Source organism: Urtica dioica, chromosome 9 (assembly GCF_054948205.1).
Source record: "Urtica dioica subsp. dioica isolate 48M chromosome 9, U.dioica_male_clone48M_v1_H2, whole genome shotgun sequence".
Taxonomy (NCBI): Eukaryota; Viridiplantae; Streptophyta; class Magnoliopsida; order Rosales; family Urticaceae; genus Urtica; species Urtica dioica.
This window is the reverse complement of record NC_142764.1, coordinates 21,422,128-21,435,427: the sequence shown is the minus strand read 5'-3', so window position 1 is coordinate 21,435,427 and position 13,300 is coordinate 21,422,128. Positions and strand designations below refer to the sequence as shown.

The 13,300-nt window shown below is 39.1% G+C and overlaps 1 protein-coding gene across 1 annotated transcript; it reads right to left on the bottom strand.

The window, feature by feature from the left end:
• Nucleotides 1-439: 439 nt before the first annotated feature.
• Nucleotides 440-2,066, bottom strand: LOC149385754 (SMAD/FHA domain-containing protein). The gene is made up of 2 exons (XM_089626640.1): nt 1,554-2,066; nt 440-1,190 (listed from the first exon to the last, which is right to left on the bottom strand). The coding sequence occupies exons 1-2, from the start codon at nt 1,966-1,968 to the stop codon at nt 694-696; spliced, it is 912 nt and encodes a 303-aa protein (XP_089482766.1). The 5' UTR covers nt 1,969-2,066; the 3' UTR covers nt 440-693.
• Between the last annotated feature and the right edge of the window lie 11,234 nt (nt 2,067-13,300).

Here is a 13,300-nt window from a genome sequence, read left to right as displayed (position 1 = left end):
TAATTTCAAAAAAATTTCGTTATTTCCATATTTAAGGTAGATTTTTCTACATCTATGGTATTAAACATTATTTTTCATCAAACACAATTGATCTATTTTTGAAGATCTCGGCGTCACGAATCCGTAGGATTTGGAATCACTCAATTTCGAGTTCATATGAGATAGATATGGTTTTTTGAAGTTTTTATGTAAAAAAAGTTTAGGAAAAAAATAGGGAGAGAAAATGACGAATTTATTAATAAATAAGGGTAAATAAGATCTTAATTATTGCCACATAATCATGTTGACTATTTCCCTAAAAGTTGTGAAACATAGGCTAAAAACAAATTTTATAGTTTCATTTTGGCTATTTCGCTACAATACCCAAAAAATTAAGCCATTAAGCTATCAAGGCATGTAATATTTAAAAAAAAAAAAAAAAAAAAAAAAACTAGGCATGTAATAAAACAATTGATAAGCCTTGTAAAGTGGAAGGGGAAGAGAATATAAGAACAAAGACAAACAAGGATTGCTACATAGAATAAAATAAACAGCTAGTGACTAACTTTGGAAGCAAAAAAAAAAAAAAAAAAAAAAAAAAAAAAAAAAAAAAAAAACTAGTGACTAACTTAAAAACTCCAAGAAAAAAAAAAAAAAAAAATGATACAAAAACAGTCAGTTTTCCTTTTGCTACACAACTCTATATTTCCTTCATTATTCATCATCATCTTCAACAAATTCCTCTTCTTCTTCTTCTTCTTCTTCTTCTTCTTGATCCACCTGACTATCGCCAACGATAAACCCTCCGAGCGTTTCATCATCGTCATCATCATCATCGCCATGTGCAGGCTTTTTACTTGCAAGATTATCAACAACAGAAAAACGTTTATCACGGTCCTTTGATCTCGTGTAATGCTTTGCATTACCCTCTATTCTCGAGAATTTTAGCTTTTTGATGATTTCTTTGTCACTGTCACTCTCACTCTCGCTACCGGTCCATTCTTCATCCCCGTTCTCTTCCCTCTTTTTCCTCTTTTTCATCGCGCCCTTTTTCTTCTTATTGCTCTTGCCTGTTTCGTCTTCTTCGTCGTCGTCGCTGTCGCTACTCTCTTTCCTATTCTCTTCCAGAAACCAATTCCATCTCTTTGGGTCACGTATCATATGCCTCGGATACACATCAAACTCGTGTCCCATTACAACAAAACCAAACTCTGCGAATTCAAAAAAACAATGCAAAGATAAATTAACCAGTCATCATTTTTTAAGATGCAATTCACTAATCGCTAATCTCCAACCGAAGGCCAAATGCGGAATCCAAATCTATTTATCATATGAATACCAGTCTCTTACTTTAAATTCTATATCCACACACAAATGAAGTTTCAAACCCTATAACTCAAATTCCCGATATAAATTAGGATTAAAGGTCATACCTTTAGAGAGAAAAAAAAAAGTCAAAATTTGCAGGGCATTCAAAATCAAAATTCCCAATAGGAAGCTTAAAAAACGGGGTTAAGAACGGTAATTATACGAAATTCCAATCAATAGCAGAAAGTCTAGGTTCAAGCTCAAACCTTTTACGGGATCAATGTCAGAAACATCGAAACCCTCGAACTCTGAACCGACTTCATTTTCATCTTCTTCGTTCGGAACCCTAGCCTCCCGATCTTCAGCACCTATTTTTCTCAGCGCGAACCAATTCGGCTCATTTCCCGATAGGCAAAACCGATCTCCTTCCGACAATCGCCCTTTCTCCGAGCTCCGGAAAACCCTAATATCGTCTTCCTCACCTCTCTGAACCCAAACGGGATTTTTCCCCAGAACCTCGAACGAAACCGAAGGCTCTGTTTGTTTCGCGCCAGTTTCGACTTCGAGAGCGACGTGACGACGAGACACCGTCCTGTCGCCGGAGATGAATCCATGGCCTCTACCAAACACGGCCTTCTTAGGGAGTTCGATTTTTGCACGGTCTTGGTCTTCGATCTCCATTGTTCACAGATGTGAGTTCTTTTTCTCTTTTTTTTTTTTTGGCGGTTTTGGAGAAAGCGTGGAAACGACTACTCTGCTTGGAGTCATACCAGTTTTATGCCTCGATTTTACTACATTATGCTCTTTTTGTTTTTTAAGCGTGAAATGAAACAAAAATATATATTGTGGTTCTAATATATATGATCAGTAAGATATATTGTTTTTTAAGCGGGAAATGAAACAAAAGTAGTAAGCTGGTTCTAATTTAACTTATTTTTCACTATATGATCAGTAAGATATATGATTTTTTATTCGGGAAAAAAATATTGTGGTTATAATATTCAGAAGTATTTGTTGCAACTAGGTTATGTTCTACCCATTTTTAAGGATTTAGTCTAAATTTTATTTTATTAGGAAAATAATCGATCAGTCGAAGTTAATTAAATTAATATAATCAAGGTAATTAATTTATTTTAGCCTGAAAACTATTTTTCAAAGTAAATTAAATTAATTTAAACAACTAAATAATTTACTTACCTGGTGAGTTATTTTCTTAATAAAATGAAACTTTAACTATTTTACATAAAAAAAAAAAAAAAAAAAGATGAGTAAATGGGCTACTAACTTAATTGTCTCTAATATTAATTGCATTTTATTTTGATGAAGTTTTATTTAAAAAAATTGTCACAAGTAATCATTCCATTGACTTTTTTAAATTCTAACAAAAAATTACCGACTTAATTGCCCCTAGATTATCTTATCTAATTATAAAAGAACTCTAAAAACTATTATATTAAGCATTCTATGTTCATAAAAAAATTACATCAATTTGTTTTTTTTGTTGTAATTTGGTATGAAAATTAATTGAAAAATATAACAACTAAACTACTTAAAAGTTAAAACATAATAATTTCATTTAACCGACATTTCAATCTCTTTTTCAAATATATTGTACTAAATATACTCTTTGAGTTGTCATATTTAATTTCGAAATTAAAATTTAATTCATTTTCTAAAACGAAGAATTTGCAAACTAGTTAATATAGAACATTCTCCTCTCTCTCTCTCTCTCTCTCAAATATTCCTGAAAGACCCAAACTTCGGCAACCTATTTGTTACCTGCTCCGTCGCCGTCAGCGTGCATGAGGTCTCAGCTGAGATCAACATCGAATCAGCCCACTATTTCGTGCTCAAGATCGAGGATAATCGTGGGAAGCACGCTTTTGTCAGGTTGGGATTCGCCCAACGGAATCATAATTCTTTTAAATCGTGTATAGCTTTTCATAATTAATTTTTATTAATTAATGTTAATAGTTACTGAGTTTATATGGTCCCAGGTTTTCTTCTTAATCATGTATCATTTATAAGAGTTAATTATCTTTAATTTATGTTAATATTTTATGGCTTCTATGATTTTCTAGTTTTTTCTTCATAACATCGGATTTTTGCTCGTAAGGTGTTGCACTAGTCTTACATTTATGAGTTTTAATCTCTCTTAGGTAGCGATTTCTTTTATTTATAGTACTATAAAATAAACATGATATTATTATAGTCGATGCGGGACTTTTGGGATAAAGTTGCACACGATATATATAAGTATGCACAACACACAATGTTCTCTATATTTTCCGTAGTATTTATTTTTTGTTGCACGTTGTTGTTTAATTTTTTTACAATATATGTACATTAGTTTAGTTTAGTCATACATTATTGTTTGTATTGGTCTGATATTTGGTGTTGTATTATGTTAAATATGTTATTGGCAAAATAACGTATAAATGATATGTGAAATTCTGATTAGTCGCAAAGATAAGATGTCGCACACAAAGTGTTGATAATGTGTCCGACAACTTGCTTGAACACAGATAATGGATAAACAACAAAAAGTGCGATAAGAAAGTGACACACAATATGGTTACCCAGTTCGGTGCAATACACATACGTCTGGGGGCACTCTGCCAGTGGAAATGATTTCACTATATAGTAGTCAATAGTACAAGCAAGGTCTTATATGATTACAACGCAAAATCAAGGCCCTAGTAACTATTACCACAAGTGAATATCTAGATCAGGGACTCCCCCTGAATTTGAGATCCTCCTCAATTCCACTCTTCGAGCAACTACCTATGCTCGGATGACTTCAATCTTCAAAAGTATGTGAGTCTTCAATCACGTAAACACAGAACCCAAATTACTCAAACACTCAATCTTCTGGAATAGTATTTCGTGAATTACACCGCTCTTGACAAAACACAAGCCTCCCAATCCGCCAGTCTTGCACGTCTAGGAGCTCTAAGTATTTTGAAAAGCGTCGAGTCTGCTAAGGGGGAAGCGCAAGGCTTTTATAGCAGTTGTACAAACCCGGAAGTGTATCTAGGGTTTCCTTACTCATTCTCGCAAGAATATCACACAATAAAGTCACCAGCGAGGCAATCAGGCAAAACCGGAAACTTGATAGAAAAACTGTCTGCGCACAAGAGGAAGGATGTCTTACCAGAAGCTGGAGCATGAAGACCGACATCTTTCCATACAACTTGGACTAAAAAATAAAGCCAACATATAACGTAACAACAATATATTATTCTATAGTTGTCTATAATATAAGACTAAATTATTATGTACACAATATATGACACTTGACTAATATCATATTTTTAAACAAAAAAAAATATTTTATAACAATTTTCTTACTTCTCTATCTCTCAACTCTCACTCTTCCGACAATCTCTAATGATTTTCGATGATCTTCGACAAATACGCGCGGAATTTAATTTAATTTTGTTTTTTCATTTTAACTCTATATTTGAAGAAAATATTGAATTTCAACGAATTAGCACAAAATTTGCCCGTTTATTTTGTGACAAATTTAGTATTTGCTCGTTTATTTTTAGTATTTGCCCGTTTATTCTATTTGATATACTCGTTTCTATCCTTATGAAACTACCTTATTCTTTTGTTAAGTTCGCGAAGTGGATTGATGCTCTGCGATACACACACCTCTACGAGAACTCTTCCCATGTGAGAGGTCGCGTCTCTTTATCGGCGAAGTGTGCAGAACCATCTTGCAACAGGCCCGGTGCGCAAAAGCTTGTTTAGCAAACTTTACGGTATGTGGTCGTACCCTAATCATCTAAAAAATCGTCGTCTTTTTGTAGTCATGCAGTCGGGACACTCAACCCGTAATAGGTTTTAATCCATCCTTCTGATCAAGATTTCGTTGAGTCTTGTATTTTTGGCACGTAAACCAACTACCATTTGTTTGCTTACTTTAACATAAATTGTATAAATTACTTTTCATTATTTTTTCATTTTGCTGTTGACAAACTCTTGTTTGTTTTTTTAATAAGCTTTTTTTTTTTTAATTTGAATTCATTCTATTTTTCTCTTCTTCGAATTGGAAGGTATAATTGACAATGAATTACGGTTTTGATAGTAAAGAGGATATTAATTGTTCATACTTTAAAGAAAATTGGCTTTCATTTAATTTCATGTGTTTTTTTTCCTAATAATATATCACATTTACATATAATATTTGTAGTGGCAAAGTTTGTCCAAAGTGTTATTGTCGTATACGCTGATAGCTACAATGAAAACGATGTCGTCTTATCCTTTAATAATATCTTCCTATTTTTTCTCTCCTTTTTTTGGGCCGAGCAAGTAATTATATGAAAAAGTATTATCCCTTTTCTTTACGACCCTTAAAACCAAGTCAAGTCGGATCAGACGACATTGTGGTCGTCGTCGTTGTGGTGACTTTCTGAACTTCCAGCTGCGACTGAGAGAAAGAGGGTCGTTGAAATTTCTGATTCTCTTGTCCGTTGTTGTCGTTTCGTCACCGAAATTTTCCAGTTAAGTTCTTTTTACTTTTATTTCTTTTTAGTATTAGTTCCTAGGATAATTCTAGGGTTTCTGTTTCGAGTCTGAGAAAATTGGACAGAAAGTTTGATTCTTTGTGTAAAAGAAGCGTTTATTCACTTGTTTTTGTATCTGACATGATAGATAATTCTGTGATATCTGTGGTTTCTGAGGAAAAGAAAAAGGAGAGAAAAAAAAGGGAAAACTTGTGGACTCTGAAAGTGTAGTTCTTCATGAAAAATCTAACCTTTTACTCGAATGCTCTTAGGAATCAAGCTTAAGAGTGACGAGAAAATTATTAATTAAAAAAAAATCGAACATTTTAAGATGTTAAAGCATGACTGCAAGAGAAAAAAAAAAAACAGGATTATAATCATCTCTGAAATCAAAGTCTTGAGTACAGTTTTAGATCTGGGTTGTAGATTTCTGGGCTCTGATTTAAGGCAGATGTTTTGGATGGAAGGAATATTGAAAGAAGTATGAATGATTGAGCTAGTTAGAATTGCCAAAGAATGTATGAATGATTGATCTTGATTTTCGACCTTGTTAAGATGATCTTCGAACCAATGAAAAAGATGGTTCTATTTCACAATCTTTCTGAATTTGCTACAACGGAACACATGTAGTAAAGACAGGGATTCACAAACACCAACGAAGGATTCCTCGAAAAGAGTGATAATGGAACACGTAATTATAAAATTCGAGACCATTCCGGCTAATGCTCTATCTCTGGTTTCATTATCTATTCTATTCTCCTCTAACCTTTTGTCTGTTGATGTTAGCAGTTTTATTACATGGAAACTACCGAAGATCCCGGACCAGTGGATAAGTCGGTACTGTACGATCAAGAGAACCACGTCTCATCCGCTGTTTGGGATGGACAGGTCTGGATTTTTTCTTCTTCTTCTTTTCCTCTCGTCGTTTAAATTACTTTTCGCGGTATATATTTAAGTGTGTGTTTTTTTTAATTAACAAGTTATGGGAAATGTGTTTTACGTTTCTTAGGTGACAAGTTTCATTAAAAAGTTTTTAACATTGATATAAAAAAGAAAAATCTCACGGTTAAGGCAACTTGAAACGTTAGATTTGCAATCTAGCCAACTTTTTAATCATGTTTAAAATCTAGCCACTTTTGATGACGTGGCCTCATTAATCACATAGTGTTTTACACGAAAGTCCTTAGCATTTTCATACCTTAATTTTGATAAATGACTAATTTACCAAAATGAATGAAATGTTGACCAGTTCCTTAAAACCAAGTTTGAAATTGGCTAAATAGCGCTACGGCGCCCATATAAAAATGACTATTTGAGGAGGGCCAAAAGGTCACTCGCGTAATAGTTCAGTGACTATTTGCGGCTCAAAATTTGTATATGGTTTGCTATGTCTACTTTCAGGAGCGAGGCGTGCTTAGATGCCACGAACACACTTCGATGCTCGAGCAGTGGAAGCTGAGCCCGAAGCAGATAGAGCTGGTCGAGAAAGCCGGATTCGGGAGCCTGAGAAAGATACCCTCTTTCGCTCTCGACAACTCTCTGATCTCGGCGCTGGTCGAGCGGTGGAGGAGAGAGACCAACACGTTTCACCTCCCCGTGGGAGAGATGACGATAACCCTCGAGGACGTGGGTCTCATCCTCGGCCTCGCCATCGACGGGAAGCCCGTCGTGGGCCCCGCCTCGGGGGGAGGCGGGCCCGGCACGGTCTGCGAGAACCTGCTCGGGAAGGCTCCGGAGGATCTCAACGGAGGGATGCTGAAGCTGACGTGGCTGAAGGAGTCGTTCTCGAAGTGCCCCGAGGACGCCCCGATCGAGATCGTCGAGCGCTACACGCGGGCTTATATCCTCTACCTTGTCGGCAGCACGATATTCTCCACCACGACCGGGAACAAGGTCTCGATAATATACCTTTCCTTCTTCGAGAATTTCGATGAAGCGGGGCAATATGCTTGGGGCGCTGCGGCGCTGGCTTTCCTCTATAGAACTCTCGGCAATGCCTCGCTTAGCTCCCAAGGCACCATTAGTGGCTCTTTGACTCTACTCCAGGTACATTAGCTTCTCTCTCTCTCTCTCTCTCTCTCTCTCTCTCTCTCATTGTGACGCGAAATTTGATTTTCACGGGACATAGACACAGTTTCCCGAATTTTGCTTAGGGTTTGTGTCACTTTCCTTCTGGCATTTTTTCGCTTTCTTGTACTCTCTCGAGCCAATTTTTGACATAGTGAACTCATCTCCTCTAACCTTTGTGTTCATGTTTTTTTTCCCGTATTTTATTGTTTACTGTTGTCAATTTCTAACACACACATATATGAGATATTATATTTATTTTTATACATATGTTGTTCTCTGTAGTGTTGGTGTTACTTCCGCTTTAACATTGGGCGGCCAAGGATCAACGACGAATCAGGTGCTAGCTTTCCGTTCGCTCTTCGGTGGAAAGGAAGGCAAAGCGGGTCAAGATCAAACACGAACATAATCGCTTATCGCAAGGCCTTGGATTCCCTTACGCCGAACGATGTAAGTAACGTGTCGATTTACTATGTTTAAAAATCGAAAAAACGAGAACCTCTTCTGATGCGGTAACGCGACTGAGCGAACAGGTTCAGTGGCTTCCGTACGAAGAGCTAGACATGAGCGTGGTACCAGAACACATCAGAGTCAACCTAGATTTGAGGGCGTCGAAGACCATGCTGATATGTTCCGACAAGGCCGAGAGGCACATGCCCGACCGCTGCTTGAGGCAGTTTGGGATGCCTCAACCCATCCCGGAGAGCGTCGAGCGGTGGGAAAAGAAGATCCGGGCCCGCGAATCGGAGTCCAAAGGAAAAGCAGCGTCGCAGTCGGTGCTGAGAGAATGGTATGATCGGAAGCTACGTATCGTGGACGATTTCGTCGATGACGCGGACGAGAGTGAGTACATGAAGTGGTACGATAAGATCACGCGTCGGTTTGTTGGGAGACCCGAGTCTCTGGAGGCCGAGTTTCAGCGAACTGTAAGCCAAAAAAGCTTTGTTTCGGAGCCCAGTGTGTCTTGTATCAGTGTTTTTCAAGAGCTCTCAACTATAGGCTTTTTTCTTTCTTTTATTTTTTAGGTTTCAGCTATGAAGGAAATCGCGGATATAGCGGATTTAGTGGCGATGGATCGGATGGAGTCGGAAGACAAGAAGTTGTTGGACGAGATTAAGAGCTCGTTGCAGAACTTTTTAACGGAGATCGTTGGAGAGCCGCGAAAAGGCAAACGAAAGAGTGTTCCGAAACGGAAAAGGTCAGTCGATTCTGACAGCAACAAGAATGACTCGGACTAAAGCATCTCAAGCTGTGTATAAATGAAGCTCCTATTTTTTTTTTTCTTTTAATTCTCTATTGGGTAGTGAGACACTATTTATATGATTGGTTCGAGTGAATGAATGGATTGTGTAGGGACCTCAATCGTTGAATATGGCATTTGTAGATTATTCAGATAATAAATGCCTTATTTTGTTGATTACGCCTATTTCTTGATGATGAATTTGATTAGCTAGACCTAGTAATATACTTTTTTTTTATTAGTCCTAATAATAAATATACTCAATTGTTTAATTAAGTTTGATATTTACAATGTTTCAATAATAAACTTTTGACTCGAAAAGAGACCATCAAAATCAAGTAACAAACAATCAACTTGGGGGATTGAATACTTTCTCTCTCTAAACGCAGATTAGGGTTTTCTCTCTAAACAGAGCCCCTTCCTTTGCGCCGCCGCTGCCTCCCCCGGACATCGATTTCTGCCCTGAGCCATCGGCGGCGGACCTTGTCCGGGGGAAGCTTGGAAGGACCTCCGCCTTCTCGTCTCCCCCTCTCTTCGGTTTTTTCTTTCCCTAAACCAACCAAAGCTTCTCCCATCGTCGGTTCTTCTCTTCGACATCGGACCTTGCTACGGCAGAGTGCGACCACGGTGGAGTTTTTCTTCCCGGCGCCGTCTTCCCCCCTGCGGCGTCGGTGTGAGCTCAGTTCTCTCGCCCCGTTCTCGGCGGCTCTGCCTCGGCGTGCTAGGAGACGGGTGCTCTTCGGCGTAGATCGGACCTCCGTGGTGTGGTGTCTTCCCGGCGTCTTTCCTCCCCGGAGTCGGCGGCGAGCTCTCGGTTCTCCCTCCTGGTGTGGCTCGTCGATCTCTACCCGAAGTCGATCCAAGAGGGAACGATTTTTTGGTCGGAGAACTTCTTCCGGCGACGACCTAAGCCCGGCGTCGTTGTGTATTTGATCTGCCCATTCTCTGACTGAGATTTGCTTCCTTTTTTGGGTCGAGTCTCCTTGCCTCGGAGCCTCGGCTTCTCCCTGCCTTCCGTCTGCGAGAGGTGGGTGGTCAAGGTTGGATTCGAGGTTATGCAGCGTAAGATGGCTGATGCGGGAAGCGGCTGACGGTTGTGTGAAGTTGTGGGTTTTTACTTTCAGGTTCCTGGTTGTTAGCGTAGGTTTCAGTTTAGCCTTAGTGTTCTTGGTTTGAGTATGGATTATGGTTTTTATTTTTCTGCTTGGTTTCTTTTGTTTTGTTTTGGACTCGGATTAGCCGTAGTCTCATCTCCCGTTGTGAATTTCCTGTTAGGTTTTGATCTATGCAGGTTGAAGAGCCATCTTGGTCGTGGCCATCGGATCGAAGTTGGTTGGATTTTTCCATCGCCAATCTTTGAGTTATTTAACGAGCCTTTTGTGTGCTCTATTTGTGCTTGTAATTCTTCCCGTTGTCGGAAGTTTGCACATAACGTACTTGTTGAATATTCAGTTGACTTAGACTTAGGAAGGGTAGTTAGGTAATTAGTTATCTTTGTATTGAGCTGGCACCTTGTGTTATATAAATGAGGTGTTGTTAAGCTTTAGTTTTTCGAATTCATTTTGTACGGGAAAAACACAGGGCAAATCAAGACAAAAAGAAAAAGAGAAAAGAGCGAGAGAGTTGTGAGGATTGGGATTATTCTCGGGTAGTTCTTTCTTCTTCTTCATCTTATTTCTTAGGTTTGTGAAGCTCGGATTGTGAGCTATCACAGGGGTCTTGATTGTGTTGTACTGGGTATTTAAGATTCATAGTGGATACGAACTCTGAGAGAGGAGTTCCGGGGATTAGGCGAATTGCTGAACCTCGTAAACAATTTTGATTGTGTTCGAGTGCGTGTTTGTGTGTTTTGGTTCGTGGTTTGACTGATTGGAAATCAACAATTGGTATAAGAGCACTTGGTGGAGAGCGATCTTGTTCCTGATCAGTCCAAACCCAAGACAACGCAACTCTGGCGAACGATCAAGACAAAGACTCGGTGGTTCTTGAGCCGACTCACACCGTCAAGAAAGACGAAGAAGACACCGGAAAAGAATCTGCAGTAACCATCGCCGCCCAAGCGAATCAAGCAATTCAAATCTGCAGAGAATCTTGGCCAGTGTCAAATATGAGGATCGACATCGACAAGTTCGATGGAAATGGTGATTACAGGATATGGAGGAGAAAGATTAGGGCACTCTTGGCACAACAGCGTCTTCTCAAAGCAATCGAAGATCCTATCGTGTGGCCCGAAGGAACTACTGAAGAACAGAAGAATGAGGTACTTGAAACTACAACTGGTACTTTGATTTTTCATCTATCAGATTCGATAATACGACAGGTCGATAGAGAAGATACTCCAGCCAAGATTTGGAAGAAACTGGATGAACTCTTCCAAGTCAAATCTCTGACGAACAAGATTTTTCTGAAAGAGAGACTCTTTGGCTACAAGATGAGCCACTCCAAGTCTCTAGACGAAAATCTCGACGACTTCCTCAAGATGACAATCGAATTAGCCAACTCCGGAGAAAACGAGAGTCTCAGCGACGAGAATCAAGCAATCATTATTCTCAACTCGCTTCCAGAGACTTACAAGGAAGTCAAGAACGCCATTAAATATGGTCGCACAGAAATCTCTCTGGAAGAAGTTGTATCTGCACTCAAATCCAAGGAGTTTGAGTTGAAGGCAGAGAAAGGCCAGAACTCTAGTGTTGAAAGCCACTATGGTCGGGGCAGGAGTCCTACAAGGTCGAGCGGCGATCATTCCCAAAGTAAAGCAAGGGGGCAAAGCAACTCAAGCAACAAGAATTCCAAGGGCAAGAGTCAGCAAAGAAGCCAGTCAAAGTCCGGAGATAAAGAAACAAGAACTTGTTATCACTGCAAGAAACAAGGTCACCTGAAGAAGGACTGCTATTCCTGGCTCAAGAAACAGAAAGACAAAGACTCAAAAGGGGAAGCACAAGGAAATGACTCAGCAAACTACAGCGATGGATATGACAGCGGAGAAGTACTCATGATGTCTCACAGCCTCCCAAGAAGCGATTGGATCCTGGATTCAGGGTGTACTTACCATATGACATTCAAGAAAGAATATCTCTCAGATTTCAAAGAAATCGGTGGAGGAAAAGTGGTTCTTGGAAACAGCGACACTTGTATGGTTGAGGGCATAGGAAATGTCACCATAAAGATGTTCGATGGATGTCAAAGAATCCTGAAAAATGTCAGGCTAGTTCCAAGTCTCACTAGGAACCTAATATCTTTAGGTGTCCTAGATGATTTAGGCTACTCCAACAAAATTGAGAATGGAACGATGAGAATCTCAAAGGGAGCGCTTACAGTGATCAAAGGTCAGAAGGTTGATGGTTTGTATCACCTGATTGGTGACACCATTACTGGCATTGCTGCTGCAACAAACGAGTCGCCGGAAGATCAACGAGCAAACTTGTGGCACAAGCGACTTGGGCACATCAGCGACAAGGGGCTTCAAGTCATGAAGGAACAAGGCTATTTTGGAAAAGAAAAAATAAGCAGAGTGGATTTCTGTGAGCATTGTGTGCTGGGAAAGCATCATAGACTCAAGTTCAAAACCGGTCACCACAACACAAGTCAAGTCCTCGAGTATGTTCATTCGGATTTGTGGGGACCAGAGAGGAATCCAACTCATGGCGGAAACATTTATTTTTTGTCTCTTGTTGATGATTGTTCTAGAAAAGTCTGGGTTTATCTTTTGAAAAATAAAAGTGATGCTTTTGAAAAATTCAAAAACTGGAAGATTCTTGTAGAAAACCTGACAGATAAAAGAGTTAAAACTCTTAGAACAGATAATGGCTTAGAGTTTTGCAATGAGTTGTTTGATAATTTTTGCAAAGAATCCGGCATTCAAAGGCACCATTCTGTTAGGCTAACTCCTCAACAGAATGGAGTTGCTGAAAGAATGAACCGGACTCTACTTGATAAGTCGAGATGTATGCTGTTTAGTTCAGGTTTGTCAAAGAATTTTTTGGGTGAAGCTGTGGTCACAGCAGCGTATCTGATCAACAGGAGTCCCTCAAGCGCAATCGAGTTCAAAACACCTGAGGAAAAATGGTCAGGTATACCTCCTAATCTAAACCACTTGAGATCCTTTGGTTGTTTGTGTTATGCTCATCAAAAAGAAGGGAAACTTGACCCTAGGGCTGTTAAGTGTATCTTTCTAGGATATCCTCAAGGAACTAAA

Bases quoted from the DNA above. Each gene is read 5' to 3' on its own strand.
- LOC149385754 (XM_089626640.1), bottom strand. From the start codon at position 1,968: ATGGAGATCGAAGACCAAGACCGTGCAAAAATCGAACTCCCTAAGAAG. The intron at 1,191-1,553 runs GTTTGAGCTTGA...TTGAATTCGCAG, and splicing joins TGACATTGATCCCGTAAAAG to AGTTTGGTTTTGTTGTAATG.